This window comes from Aquarana catesbeiana, linkage group LG02 (genome assembly GCF_042186555.1).
Source record: "Aquarana catesbeiana isolate 2022-GZ linkage group LG02, ASM4218655v1, whole genome shotgun sequence".
NCBI lineage: Eukaryota > Metazoa > Chordata > Amphibia > Anura > Ranidae > Aquarana > Aquarana catesbeiana.
The window spans coordinates 310,203,409-310,225,116 of NC_133325.1; the positions used below are offsets into that span (position 1 = coordinate 310,203,409).

Genomic DNA, 21,708 nt, shown 5'->3' on the forward strand with positions numbered 1-21,708 from the left:
CTGTAAGTTTTGCCTCGTTTATCCCCTAAGCAGTTCATATACTTTGATTTTAATAAACATTGTGGGGTTTTTTTGGGTTCCTAATTGTAAGAATATGTTATTGTATAGTTTGTTGAAAAAGACAAAACTCTTCAATAAAAACGTATCTAATCAAAAAAATATTTTCTATAAATTGATTTAAGTGGAAAAATATCTTGTTATCAATAATCTAAGATTGCCTTGAAAGGAGTCACTGGCTAGTGCTCACAGTCTGAGCTGTCAGCTGTGCAGTATGTAGAGTATTATATATAGCCCAGCACACACTGGGAATAGGTAGTAAGCAGCAGGCGTGACTGGTCTGCAATGGGAGGGGAGGATCACAGTGCAGAGAGCAGTGGGTGAGTTCTCCAATTCTAGCTGTCAAAAGTTGGTCACAAAGTCACACAATATTCCTGAGCCCGTCACGGTGGTGTCACTGCCTTAGTCATGTGCCTGGCACAGCACTATATTTTTGGATTCACAACAGTAACTAACCAGCAGCTCTTTTTTGGGGCAGCTTGATGACACTGGTAAGGATAACTAACTTTTTCCTGCAAATGTTTTGTTACATCTCTCTGCATGTCATGATATATTTAGCATACACAACACATACTGTAGAAGGATAACTAAGGATCACTAAATGTCTTATATTACAGTATAGCACCTGACTACTTATAGCAAAATAGAGTGGTACAGTTTAGAGTAACTTCTTCAAAGACAAAAGACTGGGATTCCCCTTTTTTAAGCACATAGTCAGTGGACATTTTAAAGTATAGCCAAAAAAAAATTATTTTTTTGTTTTGGATAGAGTAAGGAACCCTCTATTAGGGTTGAATTGCTGTCTGTAATGTCACTGTCATCCTCTTAATGTATCCTGGTGACCATTGTTAAACTGTTAAACAAATCTAAAAATGTTGTCACTGAACCAGGAATACAGAGGAAATCATCCAACGGGGACACAAGCGGTGAAGGACAATGGGACACAGACAGCAAAAAAAAAAAAACATTTTAGGGGTTTTAAGCATTCCCTAACTAAAAACAAAGAAACAAAAAACAGTTTGGGCTTTGGATATACTTTAACTGTCTCTAAAGAGAGAGACCAGTGTCCTTTCTAATTCCAAGAAATATTGGAACACCTCTGTGCTCAGAGTAATACTAGGATATTTTCCAATGTACCTTCTGCTGCCTCGTTATAAAGTTTTTGCCTCGTCATGATGGGATCTAATGCAGTGAATAAATACCCTGAGGGTGTGTTTAGAAGTTTTCTGATAACACTTTTATTGCTCAATACTTTATTTAATCTCAGTGTTAGTATTACATGTGATTATTTTGCTTAGACACCATGAGCTGCTACAAAGACACCATGGACAGCACTGACAAGCCTTGCTTTGCAGAGAAATACCAGCACAGCCTGCCACTACTTAAACCCTTTCGCACTACCAAAAGGTAACTGTATTTGATTAATCCCAGTAAGAACCTGAGTGTGTTTGGCATTAATCTTTTGATTGATAGCTTTATAGTACGTACTTGCTTTTATAATCATTTTTAGAGATCTACTGCAAATCGGTCAACTCTTTCAAAAGCATTTTTTGAGGGTGCAAATACAATTTACAATAAAAAGAATGTGTAAAAGAATCTTTTGATTAATAGCTATATATAAGTACTTATATAAAGTACTTACTGTTATAATCATTGTTAGCTTTTTTTGTCAATTGGCAAACTATTTCAATGCTCTTTTTTAAAGTGTTATTAAACCCAGGATCCTGCATTCACTATATATGGTCTCCCACAGCACGCAGAACATGGAAATGCAATTATTTTGGTAAATATAAACTGCTAAATACCTTTTCTCATATGCAGTATATAGCAGTCTTATGACTTCTATCAGTGTCTGGTTAAAGCTTGTAGGTGGAGTTTTCATTTCACGCTTACTGTTCTATGAGTTTGCAGGACCCGTGACCCTCTGTCTGGACAGTGCTGATTGTCCCTGTGCTGATCACATGCACCCTCCCAAGAAAAATAGCAATACACACCAAACTGAGCATGTGCAGCGTGCCTATAAGGTTCTGTACTATCAGGAGACAGATTGGGGACAGTAAAAGAAGGGGAAGATCAGAGAAGACAGGATCAAACAGCTTTTTTACACAATGTGGAGGATTAACCCCTTAGGTTCCACAGTAACAATAACAAGCATGCTTTACTGCATATACAGACTGATTTTACTGCTGTGGGTTTAGTAACACTTTAAAGGTGCACTTACTGTTTAAAGTAGAATTTCAAACACATATTTTGAAACTTATCTGGTTCAATTGTGCATTTTAATAACAATATCAAATGTGTTTTAAAATAATTCTAGTATATTAAGGAAAAACCTGTTTTGGTTTTACCCATTGTAAAGGACAACAGGAATGTGTCCTGGACATCAGGCATATATTCCATTATTTGAATAATGGTCCCTTTAAAGGGGACAGTTTTGGAGAGATTGTTTAATACTCAGGGATTCTCATCGTGCAGGGTGAGGTGTTCTGGGGAAGTTTGGCTAGATTTCCAGTACTCTCTGGATTGATAAGTCTGTTTTAGTGACCTGGAATTTTGAAGGTTCATAAGGGTTTTGGGTGGGAAGACCTCCAAACCCTACTACCCGAACTCTGGTCCCGAAGGGGTTAAGCCCCAGGCAAGGGATGCCTAAAAGGCAATCAGCACCTGTGTTAGTGAGGCAGTGTGGAGGAGTTCATAAGCTGTGAGCAAGGTGAATTCTCTGGGAACTGAGACACTTGATGCTGAACCCCTGTAGCCTGTACAGCACCCTGAAACACGGAAGAACCCTACCCCAGTGTGCAAGTCATGTGGTTCCTTTGTGCTAGATCTTTGAATTGTTTATTTTACTTTTTTTTTTGCTGAAGGAAGCTATTTATGTTGACCTGTTTGGAGGAACTAATAAAAAACGTTTGCATTTACATACGGGTGCTGGTGATCTTGGGCCCCATATTACATTTGGTGCTTGGATGCAGGCACACTGGATGCACCGCTGGAGGTATCAGGTTAGCAAGTCACCATGGTCCCAAATGCACTACCTTTTGCAATTGGTTACCAAGTGTCTTCAGCTGGAGAAGTTGACTGGGCCACAGGTCATGGAACAGGTTGTCGTAGACCACTACCTGTGGGCTCTACCTAAGAAACTGCAGAGTTGGGTTAGCTATGGGGAACCACAGGCAATGGACTGTCTGGTGGAAATGGTAGATCATTTGTCAGTGATGGGGGATCTACTGGGACCTGCCAAACCTCGAGGACCCCTACCAGTGAGGGGAGTCAAGCCCCCCACAAACCTGGGAGTCAGTACTCAAGAAAGTAAGGGAGCGACCACCCCAGCATGCCAAAGCTCTACTCTGGCATATAGGAACAAGAATATGCTGTACTGGCAGTGTCACTCCCGGTGCCATATCCAGGACCATTGTCCCCTGCACAAGGAACCCATGGAGTGTGAATCTGTGCAGAGGATGTCCTACTATGCCCAGAGGGTCTGTGCTGTCCACCTGAATCAGACCAAGGGGCAGTATGAGTGTGACATCTGGGTGAACCAGCTTCATGCCAGAGTGCTGTTGGATACCAGAAGCATGGTAACAGTTGTGGGTAGCTAGGGAGGTGGACCCTGTAGCAAAAACCCTAAGGGTTGTGTGTATACACAGGCACATCAAGGAATACCCACTGGTACCAGTGACATCATCACAGTGTGTAGCACAATTACCCAGGAGGTTAGGGGTTAGGGGTGGTACCCGACCTCATCCACCGCTGCTATGGGAAGGGACTGCCCTTTGTTGATTGAACTTGTGAGTCAAGGACTGCCAGGACAGTGTGACTGTTCTGATCCCTTTGAGGGGCTGCACAATAAAACTTTAGAGAGGACTGATAATGTTGCATCTGGGGTAGATGGTCTACCAGCTAAGAAGGTGGGCCCTTAAGTGAAATCCGCTTGGGGCTCTGGGCCACATCCTTGTGATAATATGCCACCAGGATCACTATGAGGAAGACTTCCTCAAAAGCAATTGCCAGGAAATTGTTTAACATGTTCCCTAGGACAGTATTCCCTAAAGAGATTTTGACAGACCAGGGCACTCAATTTATGTCTCGGGTGATGACAGATCTGTGTAAGTTGTTCCAGATCAAACAACTACATACCTCTGTCTAACAACCACAGATGCAGCTGGCAGAGCGGTTCAATAAAACACTGAAGTCAATGCTTAAATTGGTTGTGCAACAAGATGGTAAAGATTGGGCCTGTCTACTCCCGGCACTGATGTTTGCCTTTTAAAAAAGTACCTCAGGCGTCCACAGGGTTTCTCCCGTTTGAGTTGGTGTATGGACACAGACCACGGAGGGTTGTTTGACTTGGTGAGAGAAACATAGGAAAGTTAATCCTCTCCCTAAAAGACAGTGGTAAAGCATTTAACCTAGATGAGAGAGAGAGAGGATCGCTACGGTGATGCCCCTAGTAAAGAGACATATACAAAAAGTAAAAAGGAAGCTCAAAGAAGGGTATATAACTGGTCCTCCAAGTGCAGACGGTCTTAGACTATCTAAAGAAGGAGGAGTTTGATGTGAACCTAGAAAAATGTGTCGTTGCAGAGGAAGAGACCAAGTACCTGGGGTACATTGTGGGTAGGGGTTTGGTGAAACCTCAGATGAATAAGGTAGAAGCTATTCAGGCTTGACCCTGTCCAGTCATGAACAAACATGTCCGAGCCTTTTTGGGCATCATGGGGTACTACCCCATGTTTGTCCCCAACTTCGCCACTATTACTGCACCTGTTGCTGTCTAGACAAAGGGTAATAAGACAGTTATGGTAAAATGGAATGACAAGGCTGAGGAGGCTTTCCGGTAACTTAAAATGGCCTTATGCCAGTATTCAGTGCTGGTTGCTCTGGACTCTTTGAACTTTTTTTTAACTCTTTGAAAAATGTATTGTCCAAACAGATGCCTGCAGCGTGAGCTTAGGAGCCATTCTACTTCAGGAGGTCAAGGGGGGGGGGGGGGGCACCCTATAGTCTTTTTCGGTAGTAAATTGATAGCCGCCAAGAAGAATTATGCTGTAGTGGAGTTGGAAGGCCTGGCCATTTGGTGGGCTCTGGACTCACTATTTTCTTTGTGACAGGAAGTTTCGTCTAGGTGTCAGACCATGCCCCACTGACCTAGATAAGACAGAAGAAACACACAAATGCAAGGGTTACTAGATGGTTCTTGGAACTACAATAGTTCTAATTTGTGGTGAAACACAGGCTGGAAAAACAACACCAGAATGCAGATGCCCTCTCTAGGGTACATTATAGTAGTGGTCATCAACCCTGTCCTCAGGGCCCACTAACAGGCCAGGTTTGCAAGATAACTGAAATACATCACAGGTGATATCATTTGCTGCTCAGTGATTGCAATATTCTAGTCTGCATCTCCCCAAGGTAATACATAAAACCTGGCCTGTTAGTGGGCCCTGAGGACAGAGTTGATGACCACTGCATTATAGGGTGTCCCATATTGCATCTGACACCTTCCGTCAATGAGGGGGGCGATATGTACAGGAAACTGAGAATGTGTCCTGGACAGCAAGTACCTGTATAGTCCGTCCGTATTTGAGTCTTGATCTCTTGTGCCATAAGGGGGAAAATTTTGGAAACATTGCTTGGTACTCAGGGGTTTTCACCCATGCAGGGTGAGGTGTTCTATGGAAGTTTGGCTAGAGAGAGGACTGATTTTTACTACTCTCTGGATTGATAAGTACGTATTAACGATTGGACTTCGGAGGTTCAAATAGTTTTGGGTGGGAAGAACCTCCAAACCCTGATTACCAGGACTCTGGTCCCAAAGGGGTTAATTCCTAGGCAAGGGAGGCTTGAAAGAGAGCTGGGTGACTCAGCACCTGTGTCAGTGAGGCAGTGTGGCAAAGTTCAAGAGCTGTGAGTAAGGTGAGTGCTCTGGGAACCGAGGCACTTGTTGCTGCCTGTGCGGCACCCTGAAACATGGAGGAAGCCTGCCCCAGTGTGGGTTTAAGAGATTGTGGTGAGCTATTTACGTGGTTCCTTTATGCTAAATTTGTTAACTGTTTATTTGATTTTTTTTTTTTGCTGAAGGAAGCTCATTACGTTGACCTCTTTGGAGTAACTAATAAAGAACTGTTTTCTGGTGATTTTGGGCCTCATATTACACCATCCACGATGCATTGAATACCTACAAAAGTCAGTGGAAGGTTCAGAACTGCAAGTCAGTCTGCTAGCAGGTGGCAGTCTGCCTGTTTGTGACCACAGTGGCAGCCGGAGCATCCCTAACACAAAAGACCAACCTTTTGGGGCACACCAGCCCTTACTCCGTAGTTCTCACTCTCTTTCTCTTGATGTGTTGGTGGGGGGTGGTGACCGGATTCTCTACCTATTCTCCTGGCTGAACGGCTGTACCCCCTCACTCCCAGGGATATCCACATGCTGGCCCAGCTTGACAGCCAGGTGGCATCACTGACAGTTCTTATCTCTCTCACCCATCTACTGAAAAACCTGAATAACTTCACACAGAGGCTACATGTAGATGCTTTTCTCTTACTGAAGAATAAAGCATAACATACAATGCTTCAGGCCCCAAGTCCTGACACAGTTCAGCAGCAAATGCTCTTCCTGTTGACGTTGTGCTCAGTCCCATAGGACTGGTAATGCATCTCTGTGCTCATCTCCAGGAGAGCCCCCTCCAGGGGGAAAGAGGGTTAGACTCACTATCCCTTAAAGTTGTTCTAAAGGCAGAAGGGTTTTTTGTCTTTATGCATTCTATGCATTAAGATAAAAAACCTTCTGTGTGCAGCAGCCCCCCTCAGCGCCCCTAATACTTGCCTGAGCCCCATCTCGATCCGGCGATGTTGCATGAGAGCTTCGGCTGTCTGGGACTCTCCCCCTGATTGGCTGAGACACAGCAGTGGGCGCCATTGGCTTCCACTGCTGTCAATCAAAAGTCAGTGTGCCAATGAAGAGAGAGAGGGCGTGGGGCCGAGCCACGGCTCAGTGTCTGAATGGACACACAGAGCAGCAGCTCGGCTCGGGTGCCAAGCTGCTTTCTGTGGGGGCACTCCGCAGGAGGGAGGGTCCAGGAGCGCCAGCGAGGGACCCGAGAAGAGGAGGATCAAGGCTGCTCTGTACAAAACCACTGCACAGAGCAGGTAAGTATAACATGTTCGTTATTTTTAAACAAATAAAAAAACAAGACTTTAATATCACTTTAAGTGATAATCTCTCACGTGGCATCCCTTCCCATGGCCAGAGCTCTTCTCTACTCTTCTCCCTAAACTAACTCCTCCCACCATATATAAGGAGATTTTGCCAGGATGGAAGTGACCCCACACACCTTCATGGAAAATTTTAAAACAGTCACACTCTTAAGTTGGACACCTAGTGAGTCCCACCTTAACCTGCTTACACGTCTCTTTTATATTATTAGATTGCATCCTTTACCAATGCATAATGCCTTGAATACCTAAAAAAAAATTAGCAGAACTTCAGTCTCTATTAAATTGTTGAAATACGCAAAACAAATTTATAAACTGTTGCGCTAACTTGTGAACTATTAAAGGATGAAGAAGGTCCAAAAGGACAATCTAAATCTCAATAGACCCTAATCAAACTGTAAACAATAGTTCCCTGGACGGAGCCCGCAGTCTGGCCGGTACCTGGAGCTGTCACCCCGCCATGTCCCCTCTGTGGAGCCTCACATTAAGTCCTGGTGAGAGTTTTCCTGTCGTCCTTCACCCATGATTGGATTGATTTCCAGCTGAGGTCCAGTTCCTTCCAAAGGCTTGTGCAACACTGGATTTCCTGGCTGTGGCCAATACAAGCATGAATGACTCTCTGCCGCTGGCAAGTGAGTCCACTTTGTCTGGTAAGAGTGTATACCCCATTTCCTTGGTGAAGGACATATTATCTCACACTATCTCTGGCGTTGTCACGACCAGTCATCTGTTTCCAGTCCTCCCAGTTTTATTACAGGAGTGGATCTGGAGTTATATCTACAGACATTTGTTTCAATCATTTCACCTTAGTGGTGCATTCACGTTCATATTAGTTCTTAATCACTGGACTGTATTTTCCGTCACTCTTTACTGAATATACCATAACTATTTTGAGTGGTTTTTTTGCTTTCTAAACATTACAGTCTGCTGTTTGTTTGATGTTTTCTAATGCTACACTGTCTCACATATCTTTTAGACTTTGTTTTAGTGTCAGCAGCTTTTAACATGATAGGTTTAGCGCATTAATTTTCCAAATCTCAATACGGTGTTATGGCATCTGTCATAAAAGTGGGGATACGCTGGATATGGCATCCTTTCGTGCTTTAGAACAGGGTTACATTGAATGCAGCATCCAAGACAAGGTCACTTGGGGGAAGGACCTGTCTCAGTATGAAACCAGCAAGAAAAGCAGAGCGCATGGCGATGTCAGTAATTGTGTTCACTAGGTAGAGAATAAAAAAAGCACCCCTTTACATTTAAAAACAGGGACCTCCAGCCTAGTAGAGGGGCAGAGTCACCAATTCACAGGGTGCCACAGTATAACTGATCCAAATGGAGGAGAGCCAGGGTCCACTTACAGTACAGGTGTGAATCCTCTGCAGAAAGCCAGTAATGCAGTATATAGAGCGTTCCAGACCAGAGCTATGGAGCTGCAGGGGAGATACGCATAGGGTGCCTAGCATACACTGATCCCCAGCGGTCTGGGTTACAGGGAACACAAGCAATGCATTTCTGGGCTATTAGCCCCTTTCTTAGGCATCCTATGCTGTATGTGGATCCTGGCCCCCATCCATCTGGATCTGTTATGCTGTGGCACCCTGTGAATTGGTGACTCTGCCCCTCTACCAGGCTGGATGTCTTTGTTTTTAAATGTGAATGGATGCCTTTTTTATTCTCAACAAAGTGAACAAAATTGATGACATCTTCCTGTGCTCTGCTTTTTCTGCTTGTTCTTTTACATTATTACATTGCTCAGTTTACCCACCTAAAATAAACAGCAGAAAGGTCAGAACTGTAAGTCAGACTCTGTTACATTATTATGACTCACTTTACCCATGAATAATGCCCTGAATACCTAGAAGAGGGTGAGGTTGGTCTGTATTACATTATTACATTACTCACTGGTGTAACTCTTGGAGGGAATGTTTTTCCACACATTTACAGAAAGGAGGAGAATAGCGGGAGGACTTTGCCAAGTGGGTGATGCTTATTCATAGTTCAAAGGAACAGGCTGAAGAATGGTGGCTGTAATGTGGAGCTTGTCTGGCATTTCCTTTCCACTAGGTTCCTAAACATTGGGTATATAGAACAGCTTGTACAAGCCAAACACCTCAACACATGTTGGTGGGAGGGCATTGTGGAGCAGTGGGCAAATGTCATTACTCCAGGTTGAGAGAATGGATCAGCCTTGTGTGCCCTAATATCTATGGAGGTGCTCATTTGTCTGTAACGCAGTGCAAAGGTCTATTTATCACCCTACATTTCTTCTGTGCTATCTTTTCCTGCTAGCAGAACATACCTTGTCTGTGGTGTTATATTATATCTCTTGTCACCTTCAGGGTAACAGACTTGTGAATAAAATGTTCAAAATATTATTAAATGTTAGGCATATCTGTTAAACTGTTAAATCTTGTTAGAAACTGTAGCCAATAAAATGTGTAAAGTAAAGATTAAGTATGATCTAGATTTGTGATCATTTTTCATTGCTAAGTCTGACCGTGACCATTATTTATGAGGAATCATAGGCGAAAAGGACATGGTTGGAAAAACTATGACATGGTTTCACCAGCATCTTTTACGTTTCAAGGCACTGACATGTATTGATGCCATAATGCAAATAATTTGTCCTAATCCGGATTGTATAAAAACAGTAACATACTTTGTGGCATAAATAAATAAGGAGTATTAGAAGGCTGAAATACACACTGATGCAGCCCCCCTTAAAAAGTAACTTTACCCATAACAAAGAATAATGTTCTTTAGCAAGGAACATACATTCCACATTAATAATTATTCTACCAAAATTAGTGTGTGTGGTAAATTGCCTCCAGCTTTGCTCCTGTTTCTTCTTGCTGGAGGCTGCCATTTTGCTGAAGCCTGGAACCCCATGAGCAGCAGTAAATCTTTAGGATGTCAGCAGATCAGCCTCTAGTGGCTCTGATTTTTGGCACAATGCCAAAAAATAGAGAACAACTGAGCATGTGCGGAACAGGGTGAAATAGTGCATTACTGGATTTTAAACAGTATAGGCACTTATTATTAATGTTTTACTTAGCTAGACTTGCTAAAGGGGCCAGCCTAAAGTGATCTAGGGCTTAATTTTCTGACTAAAATTCCACTTTAAGTAAGTACTACATGTTAGAAGGCCTGAGTACTTTGTCATTTGATCACTGCTTAAGAAAAAGAATAGCCAACCTGAACCATAATCATCAACTTCAGTACAGATCACATGAGCAAGTGTTTAGGTCTTTTGATATGTAACCCTAAAGGCAACTTCAAACAGCATTTTTTCCAGGAAAGGTAGCTTCTTATCCCAATCCATTTTATTTAAACATTCTATAAGATAACATAGTTTTATGCTAATATATAAGTTAAGGTGCACTTTAGGGGGCTCATTTATGGGAGACTGGTCTCTGGAAGATGTGCCAAAAAATAGGCAGGCAGGGGGGCAAAGAAGTAGTCACTAGTGTCACCTGTGGTCTCCCTGCAGCTGATCTTTGCTCCATTATTGACATATAGGGGGTTATTTACGAAAGGCAAATCCACTTTGCACTACAAGTGCAAGCTACAAATGCAAAGTGCACTTGAAATTGCACTGAAAGTGCACTTGGAAGTGCAGTCACTGTAAATCTAAGGGGTAGATCTGAAATGAGGAGAAGCTCTGCTAATTTTATCATCCAATCATGTGCAAGCTAAAATACTGTTTTTTATTTTCCTTGCATGTCCCCCTCGGATCTACAGTGACTGCACTTCCAAGTGCACTTTCAGTGCAATTTCAAGTGCATTTTGCATTTGTAGCTTGCACTTGTAGTGCAAAGTGGATTTGCCTTTCGTAAATAACCCCCATAGTGCCTTATTATGCACTGTATCCCTCTCTGGAGGCAGCCATCTTGGTAGTGGCAGGGTTTGGCTTCCTCATGTAAGAGCCCCCAGCAAGGAGAACAGTGAGCAGCAGTGAGATGCTGTGACATCACCAAATCTCTCTTTAGACCTCATTCACATGGCCGTAAAAAAGGGCATATTCGATACGGGTGTTTTTTTATTACGGATCCCAAAGCAACTGCACTGTTTTCAATGGAGCCATTCACACAGCTGCGTAAACATGAGCTGCTTTCAGATCTGTAACACAAAATCCAAAAAGCTGCAGTTAAGAACGAATGTATATGCAATTGTAAGCCCGTAAATTAAGTGTAAACAAAGGGGAAACATAAAAACTATTTATGTATGCATATGCATCGTTACACAGTTAAACACATCTATACGCAAGTGTTTTACGGATCATTATACAGGAAATTTTCTCCTGGAAATTACATGTGCAATAAACATTGGTAACATTTTATGGCTGTGTAAATGAGGCCTAAATATGCTGAGACTAGCAGTCAGAGGGAGCAGTGCCTTAGATCAGAGGTCTCCAAACTGTGGCCCGGGGGCCAGATACGGCCCTTTGCTTGCCTCTATATGGCCCTTGGGACATTATTCCTCCAACTGGCACCAAGATGAGGCACCGTTTCTCCCATTGATACCATTAATGGGGCTACTATTCCTCCCGCTGACACCATCGATGGGGCACTACTCCTCCTGCTAAGACCAAGGATGGGCAGTATTCTTCCCACTTACAATGTCGATGGGGCGCTATCCCTTCCATTGATACCACCCATAGGGGACTACTCCTCCTGCTAAGACCAATGATGGGGCACTATTCCTCCCACTGACACTGTTAAAGGGGAACTTTACCTTCTATTGATAACACCCATGGGGCACTATTCCTCCCACTGACACTGTTGATGGGGCAATATTCCTTCCATTGATACCAACCACGGGGCACTATTCCCCCTCTTAAAACTAATGGGGCAGTGTTTACTCCCACTGATGCCGAAACATTTTCCACTCACATTGGCCAAAGTCTGGCCCCTGTAAAGTGTGATGGACAGTAAACTGACCCTTTGTTTAAAAAGTTTGGAGACCTATGCTTGAGATCACACACTAAGGTTATATAGCGATAAGGCTGTTCACAGAGAAGTGCCTAGGCACTATCACATATCAAGAAGTGCACAGGTTTTTTTCAGGAGGAATTCAAAAGGTAACATTTTCAGGATTCATTTGGACTCAACTAACATTTCTAAAAAGTACCTTTAATAAAGAAAATCTTCACTTTCTGAGTTCAGATTCACTTTAAGGCCTCATGCACACTGGACATGTTGCTATCTCTCCTGGATGTCTTTCTTCCTGGCAGCAGTGTTTTGGCAGAAAAAACTTTGATGCCAGTAAACGTCTGTAACGCATTTAGGCGCTTCAAGTGCTTAGATGTTAATTAATTTTAATAGCCAAAATAAAATATTATTCTGGTTATTGAAATGAACTAACATTCAAGCATTTAATGCACCTAGCTCTTAGGCGCATTCACAGGCATCAAGCGTTTTTTCTGCTAAAATTCTGTTGTACCTGTAGTGGTCTTTTATTCTGCCTTTAAACGCCCCTGCCTCTAAACTTTTCTAAACACTTATGTGTCTATGGACACATAGACTAACATGCAGTGGCTTTTAGAGGCAGGAAAAAAAAGGCCTGATGCCCCTAGGAGCAGTAGAAATAACATCCAGTGTGCATGAGGCCTAAAGTGTAAACATCCCATTTGGATAATCAATGTACATTGCAAGAAGTTTAACAACCTTTGTAGAGTTCTAACTTTTGTCCTTTTCAGACTGATTCCTGAATGGGAGGGTCTGTATTCATTAAAACCACCTGGTGCACTTTAAGTGTTTCAATGGGGAAAACTGCAGTGGCTGCATCCCTTTAGAAGTAGTTAATTCAGGAAGTTTCTAACCAAAAATTAAATTTATATAGCAGGAGATGCCCATTATTTTATCATAATGTTATCTTAGCAAACCCATCTGAGAAAATCAGTGAGACAATCACAGCAGGAAATGACACTTCTGTATACTAGCTTTGTACAGAATATTTCCAGGTTGTCATACTACATTCAATTTTTTAAACTTTTTTTTTAGAAAATTACAGCATCTTCAGATTAAAATTGAAAGGTACTTTTAATAACATTATTTACAAAAATAAGTCTGCCTACCCTGAGTTAAGCGCAGGAATCCTCGATGGGGTTCTTGCATCTAATAGGTGTGAATGTATCCTTAAGGTACCAAAAAGTATTACTGTCCAATTATGGTTCACTGAATATAGGCCAAGGCCAAACTGCTGACATCACTTCTGGTCCCATACCTGACATCACTTCTGGTTTTGTGGAACGCATGCCAGCTCTTTGGTTACAAGCAGTGGTGTGAGGAACAGATCTCTCTGAGTGAGCTGTTTAAGTCGGTGCCTTTATTGGCAACTGTAAATGTAAGTGCATAGTGTTTATACTTTACATTTTAACATTTAATAAAAAATGTATTACACTATGAGCATTCTCTCTGGGCTAGTGGTTCTTATTGAAAGAGAACTGGCAGGGACATCTATAAGAAGAGTGGCTCCAGCTATCCCATGCATCCTGCTGGCTGCTTTGTCAGCCGCAGGAATCTGGTGAGTGAGGATTTCACTTACATATGGTGGAACACATTGTTCTAAAGAAGACTTTGTCACCAATTTTTTTTTTAAGAGCATAGTGTTTGGAACTTTATATATATTTTTTGTACTTCACGTTGATTTTCATGGGTATGTGTAGTACCCTGAAAGCATACAGAAGTTTAGGAAGGTAATTCATCCTGACAGCATTAATCCTGCCAAAGTACGATATCGCAAAGTGACTCCATGAATCCAATAAAGAAGACAGCTTCCAAAACAATAACATAATATTGGCTTGATATAACCCTACCGTAAGTAAGAGTCAGTTGAATGCCCAAATACGGTAAAGTATTTGACCACTGGAAAGGAAAGGAATTACTTTAGATATTACTTTTGATTTATCAGGGTTTATATGTAACACAGAAAATGAGACAAATGTATCTAGAAGTTGAAAGAGGTTGAAGTGAAGTGAGTGACAACAAAATATCAGCTGCAAGTAATGAAATTTTATGACAGGGACCCACACCTTCTAGGCCCTTGATGTCTGCATGACGTTGGATGGCCTCCACTATCCATTACCATTGCCAAGACAAACAAAGGAAGAGAAAGGGAACAGTCCTGTCTAATCCCCTTTCCTGATGGGAAAGGTGGCAGATTCAAATCCATAATATTTTAGTTTCACCTTAGGGGAGTTGTACAGGGCCGCTATCCATTGCATAAAAGAGGGTCTGAATTCATAATGGCAAAGGACTTTTTAAGGTAAAGACACGACAAAGTGTCATTCATTAGTAATGCTGAGTGACAGATGCATCATTTTGAGGGAGCGTTGATGAGCAATGTGAGTAAGCGGTAATATACACTGTATACTATGGCTAGCCTGGCGTTTTTGGACAAAAAAAGTGGTCTTTTTTAAATTTTTTTAAGACAGGCTAGAAAAGAGTTAAGCCTGTTAGCCAAGATTTTTGTGAGGATTTTCATGTTCATGTTAATGTAGCATTACCCCCATAGGGGTTGCAGATGACTGGGCTTCCCATCCCTGCACAGCCAGGCAAGCAGCATTCTCCAGCCTTCTTCCGAACACAAAGGATCACTCTTTGAGTTTGGTTTTATGTTTTATTAGGGGTAATAACTTGGATAGGTAAGGGAATTATGGGATTCCCAACTTGGTAGCAACAAACTTAGGGACAACTTCCCCCCTATGTACGGATTGAACTCCGATTCTTCACTCCTCATACTGGCAGTCTCTTAAAAGAGGCAAAAGCCCCTTACAGGCTAGGAACTCTTAGTCCCTTGTAGAAGTAGCACAAAATTGGTTGTGGACTGCCTCCTAATGTACCTCTAGCTCCCTTGTAGACACTGATTCCAACTCTACCTTCTGCAGGAAAGGCTAGCCCACCTGGCTGCTTCTTTACCAGCCCACCTAGCTGCTTCTTCATCAGCCCACCTGGCTGCTTCTCTTCACCAGTCTACCCGACTCTCTGGAGATCTCCCAGGAGAAGGTAGGGAAGATGTCAAGACACTGCTTTTTTCCCCAGAGAGACCTGCTACCTATGGCAGTCTCTCCCCTTAAATGTTCCTTGTCCTGAGCTGCAGCACTTACACTGTCCTCTCCTGGCTCCTGCTGCCTCTCAGGAAAGCCTCCTCCAACTTCTCTTGTGGTAGGATCCTTCCAGCCACCTGAGTCCTGGCCCGAGGCAGAGCCCCTCCCCGGCAGGGGTCCCTCGAGGGCCACAGACAGTCCCCCTCAGCACTCCATCTTCCACCCGACTACCTTCCCAGCATGGTTAAATTCGGAAAGGAGGAAAAATCAAAAGCACCACATCCCAGAAAGTATATTTAAGATAGAGGGGGACATTGAGGCCATTTGTGAGCCCCAGGGACTTTTAACGGTGCTGAGATCAATAAGGTAAAGAGCGTATAGTAAAATCAATATTTTATTTAACAATCTTTAAAAAACCAAACAATGGCCAAAGACAGTATACAAAGCAAAAAAGGGGGTAATTAATTGATACAGAGATTAATACCACTTTCTCAACATGTTTCGCTTTCCTTAGCTTCTTCAGGAGATATATTGTGATATTAAGGTCAACTATAAAAATAGAAAAGATATATGTAAACAATACATGTAAATAATAAAAGTTAATGTCTAATTAAATCCTACAGTCATGATATTGATTTAATCAGTATAATAGATGAAAAATACAAAAATAATAAATCTACATATATACAGACATCAAGGTGTGAATAACACACTCTGTGTATCAAAATGATATTGTTGGAAAAAAAAAAAAAAAAAAACTTATAAAGTCTTACCTATAAAGAAGGGTATGGTTAAAAAGAAAAAATGAGTTTGTGCGATGGCAGATGTTTTTCTCTCCTCAGTCCCCACTTCAATATATATAAAGGTATGCAGAGAGAAATAAAATCCTTAGGAGTAAATGAAATTCTCTAAAAAGAGAGAGAAGTCAAATACAAGAGTATTATGGTGAGTAATGTCAGTTTAAATAAAGTCGACTGCCAGTGACATTATATATGGGAATGAAAAAAATCAAAAATCAAAATAAAAGCATACCTCTAGTAGAATCAATTTAAGGGTATTGAAGGGTTACATCCCAAGGATGATAAAAAGCTAAATTGCTGAATATATAAAAGGACGGTTCTTGTTCTGCAATAGAGTAGTAGAAATGGGCAGGATACAGGGCCAGAACGTCCACACACAACTGATGGAAGAGCTAGACCTGGAGATATATCTGCAAACTCTCACAGAGAACCTAAAGACATAAGCATAGTGGAAAAATCTAAGTTTCAAAAAAACTAAAGTAGATCGTTGCTAAAAAACGAGAGGTAGCTGAAAAGACTTACTGCTGATGGTCGAGAAGCTTATATAGCAGCGTTGCTAATCAAAAAGGTCCATCTGCCCAGCACAATAACAGGGGGAATGACAGAAGCTGGCAGGGAAAAACCCCGCTTTTAAAGCTCTCCAGCGTGACAACATCTGACTCATCGTCACGCTGCGGACAGAGAAGTACACCTGCGCATGCGCACGCTTCCGGTTCTTTGAAAAGAGATAGACGTAAGCGGCGTCAGGCATATGAGGCTGACCCGCGGCCATCTTAAAAGATCCTGTGCCCTGACTCTGGCACTACGGAAGTTCACAAGGATCAAAAAGAATTTAAATTGTAGATATTAATAACGCGGGTGACGTAAGCAGCGTCTGGTATAACGCAGCTGCCCCGTGGCCATCTTTGTAGATCCTATACCCTGGGTTTAGCACTTAGAAAAGCCCAAGGATAGCAGCAAAGATATTAGAGCATAATAATGCCATGTATATAGATAACCGGAAAGGGGGGAGAGAGCAGCACTAGGTGTCAATTGAAGGGCAACAAAGCAGTCAAAACATTGATTAGGAAATGACTTGCTGAGTGCCCCAGGTGTCCGTGCATACCAAAGATATAGAGGAAAAAGGGGGACTGAAGGAGAAATAAAAGCAAAGCTCATACCACACATAAAATCAGAATATGCAAAATGATGACAGACTGGATAGCAATTATAAATTGATTAATCCATCAATCCATTATATAAATCATATAAATCCATTATGTATGGAAAAAAAAAAAAATATGTATATTTTTGTAAAATTTTTGATATTCAACCTACAAAAAAGGTTTATAACTTAAGGCATCATTAAGGCCTGGTTGTTTTAAGGCATTAAGAGTGACAATCCACTTGGTCTCGCGTTGTAACAAGATCTTATCATAATCCCCCCCTCTCTCACTTGGGGGGACATGTTCCAGAGCATAGAAGTGCATCTTGCTGTCATCAAATTGATGATGAAGACCCATATGTCGGCTTATGGGGGTTTCCATCTTTTCTTTAAGAACTAAAGAGACATGGTCTCTGATCCGATGGAAAAAAGGACGCTTGGTTTTCCCCACGTAGAACGCGCTGCATTCGCATATCATTATATAAACCACGCCGATGGACTGGCATGTGGCTTGAAAATTAGGATTATACAGCTGACCATTAGGGAGAGAGATATTACGAGATGCATAAATATATCTGCAAAAATCACATTTGTGGCAGGGTTTGGTACCCTTGTTCTTGATATGGGTTGTGGACAATGGAACATAGTGACTATGAACTATATGATCTTTGATTGATCGGGATCGTCGGTACGTAATCTCGGGATAGTTTTTTAAATGTTTAGACACCTTCGGATCCCCCATCAGCAAATACCAGTGCTTTTGCAGCAATTCACGCATTTGCCGATGTTGTCCGGAGAAGGTAGTAATCAATCTTAGACCTGGGGCTGATTTTAGTTTAGTATGCCCATGAATTAGTTGACTACGGTTGCTTTTTTTGGCCTGAAGGTAGGCTCTTTTTAAACATTTATTACTGTAACCGCGTGCCTTGAGACGTTCTCTTAGTGCCCTGGCCTCGGATTCGAAATGGACATTCTCACTGCAATTTCTCCTTAATCTTAGATACTGTTCGTAGGGGACATTATTGATGAGTGGTTGAGGATGGGAGCTGGTAGCATGCAGGAGTGAGTTTCCTGCTGATGCTTTACGAAAAAGGGTAGTTCCTATGGTCCTATCAGGATTGATGAAAAGAGTGGCATCCAAGAACTTTAAGGTGGACTGACTTGCTTCCATGGTGAAAGTTAAGTTATAGGGATTGGTTTTTAAACCCTCGAAAAAGCGAGAGAGATCTTCTCTGCTTCCGGTCCAGATTAGGAACACATCATCAATATATCGTTTCCATATCAGTATATTTTCCACCAGGGCTTGCAAATCTTCCCTAAAAAAGAGGCTCTGCTCCCACTCCCCCAGGTACAGGTTCGCATAAGTGGGGGCACATCTGGTCCCCATAGCGACCCCCTGCACCTGGAGATAGTGGGAGCGAGCAAACAAAAAAATGTTGTTCATGAGGATAAACCTCAAGAGATCCAAAATAAATCCCCTATAAGTCTGAGGGACATCCCCATCCCGAGAGATGAAGCCCTCTACAACTGCCACCCCCAATTCATGGGGGATGGAGTTGTAGAGGGCCTCCACATCCAAAGCCACAAGCTACGCTCCCTCTGGGATGGTCAAACCATCCAGAGCTCTAAGAAGTTCACTGGTATCTGGTAAGTAAGATGACAAACCTTCCACATGTGGTCTGAGAAATTCATCTATCAATTGGCTAGCATTTTCAGTGAGAGATCCGTTTCCGGACACTATCGGTCTGCCGGGGGGGGGGGGGGTTGTTGAGGTCCTGACATCAGCAATTTTTTTTATAATAACATTTTGTGTAGCCCTCAGGGTCTGGATGCTTGCCAAGTTTTAGCTCTTTAATACATTGCAAAATCTCAGAAATTGCAATATCCTGTGGGCCTCAAGTAACATACAGAGTGAGATATTGTAAGAAGCTAGTAATATCAAGAACATCTGCCTGTACAGACCTCTGGCCTCTGTGCAGGTGATGTTTAAATTCTTCTAGCACTTGAATTTGGTTGTTAGTATAAGTGTTTTGAAAGAATAAGTGCAGCGCTAATAAATTGAAAAATACCTGTAAGGTTTACAAGGTACTGACAATTGTTATTTAAAAACCAGTGCACCTGAACAGTCACATTAACCAAATAAAATCATGCATTCATTTGCATGAATAATGAATAAATGTTAATAAAAATAGATAATGAAACAGTTGTGTGTAACACTATTGAATTGGAAAGAAACAAACCTGTAAGGCAAAATAGTGAATAAACTAAACAATTGAAAGTGCCTAGTGCAGTCACAGTGTCTTGAAAATAACTAAACATTATTCACCAGAGTATTCCACATGATATACATGAATATAAACAAGTGATCTGGGAAAAAAATCTAAGGTGCAACGATACAAGAGAAATATTTGTCCAGTATATCTAAAGTGCAAAGTGCATAAAGGAAAATAGTCCAATAAATTTTTATTGATATACCAGGTCTGTTCTGCATCTTTAAAATGTAGAGGACTGGATGTGTGGTACAAAAACTGGACAAGTGGTCCACTCAAATACGTGGATTCTCCTTCATTGTAGGTCAGTGCCCGGTACATCCCAGCGCTCTCAGCATTGTGAAGGGGTGAAGGGGTTAGATCGTCCATCTGTCTTGGAGACCCAGTAGTTATTGCTGATATTGCAACCACTCTCTCATAATGGTTCCTGGCTGAACGTCCAAGTGGAGGACAGGGATATCCTGACAGCGATCCTTGGTAGAGCTATGGGTATCCCCCTGTAGTGTTGCAGCCGTGCGACACTCTGCAGCATTTTCCCTAGCTGTGTGTGCCTTTCCTCAAATCAGCTGTCTTGGCTGTATGCCCAGGCTTCACTGCAGTGCTAACCAGGAAGAGAAAATCTCCTAACACAATGTGCACTTTCTAAACAGTATATAAAGATGAAGACAGAAGATATACATGTAAAACTTATGTAGGGAGATTTGTTTTATCCCTGTGTATCATCTGAGGCTGTTCACTTCACTGGGTATATGTGAGGGTTTACATCCACTTTAAAGTCTCTAACTACCATCAACTGCATATATATTAAAGAAGCAACAACGTCAAAAGAGCACAAGTTTGGGGTATGCACCCCAAAGGTCCTAAAGTGCTGCTACACTAAATGAAGAAAGCACTCACAACAGGGTGTAATAGGCTGTGCAACAATGGGAAATATCCCACAGAAGTAGAACAAATCTGAGGAAGCAAAAATAAATAGGGGTAAATCTTAGGGTACTCAGCCTGGTGGAACATCATGTAAATGATGTGCCTGAAAAGTGTAAAGGGATTGACAGCTTTGGAGCGACTGCTATGAAGGTTTCCAGTTGGATGAAGCCGGGACCAATTGAGATGAAGACAGGTGATTTGGTGATGTTGAAGGGAGAGAGGCTGCTTGTGATGGTTGCAGGTCAAAGTTTAATTCTTGAAAATGGTTCTGTAGTTCCCCTGGTGAGGATGCCTGAAACTGGTGGCTCTGGTAGGTAAAGAAATGTTTAAAGGGGAACCCCCATCTATATGTTATGCCGCAAGACTGTAAAATCTGTAGATATTGTTTGAGATTTCTCTGTTTGCAATGGTAACTGGAGAGATATCAGCTGTAGGTTGTTACCTTGAAACATTTGTTCTTGGCAGTATCAAGTTGCTTGCAAGAGTTTCTCCCTTGTGCAATAGAAGGAAAATGTTTTTTCTAAAGTCCCTAGGGGGTCCATCTGGCTGTCTGTGGGTTAAAGTATGGAGAATCCTGTTGAACTCCAAACTCTCCAGTGGAATATCTGGAGCAATTCTTAGAATAAGGCAGTAATTGTACCTTATAAGTCCTTAATGGACTCCAGGAGACCCCACACTCTCAAGTTATTTCTATGGGCTCAATTTTCTTCCAGTTTATCATGAAGAAGATTAAATACTGTCGGAGGATTCTACCTTTTTTTGTCCTTTCTACTGTTGTAGATAGGTCCATGCATTGTTCCAGTTGATTTTCATGGTGGCCGAGTTCCTTAAGGCCTTTAAATAAGTCAGAGGAGAGCTTACGAGATGCAGCCGCTATCTCTTCCCAAACTATCAATTGGAATTTCTACAGCATAATTTCGGCAAAGGGCTCCTGCAGGCTTTTAAGCTCTGAAGAGTATTACTGCAGACTGTCCTCCAGAGTGGCAGGATCATCCAACCAGAGCCTCATGGTTTCATCAGGAGCCAGAGATTTGGGCACCATCTTGGATGCCCTGACAGCAGGACAAGACTTTGGCTGGTCTTATTTGGGGTTCTGGTGCATCCCCGTGGAATTGGTAGAGGATGGTGGTGCTCAGCAGGCAATCAATGGCACAAATGCAGTTAAATAGAGCTCAGTCTGCCCTGTTGTTGGCTTAGGCAACATGGAGCAGAGGAGTTAGGCGTCTATCCACTGCGTTATTTTTTTAGTATA

General features: G+C 42.1%; 1 protein-coding gene across 1 annotated transcript in view; it reads left to right on the forward strand.

Moving 5' to 3' along the window:
• The first annotated feature begins 397 nt into the window (after window positions 1–397).
• The window catches only part of LOC141127842 (ATP-binding cassette sub-family C member 5-like), a 151,290-nt gene continuing 129,979 nt past the window's right edge, over window positions 398–21,708 (forward strand). The window contains exons 1-2 of the mRNA XM_073614677.1: window positions 398–548; window positions 1,356–1,464. Of these exons, the coding sequence (XP_073470778.1) occupies window positions 1,361–1,464 (104 nt within the window). The 5' untranslated portion in view covers window positions 398–548; window positions 1,356–1,360. The remainder of the gene's footprint in view (window positions 549–1,355; window positions 1,465–21,708) is intronic.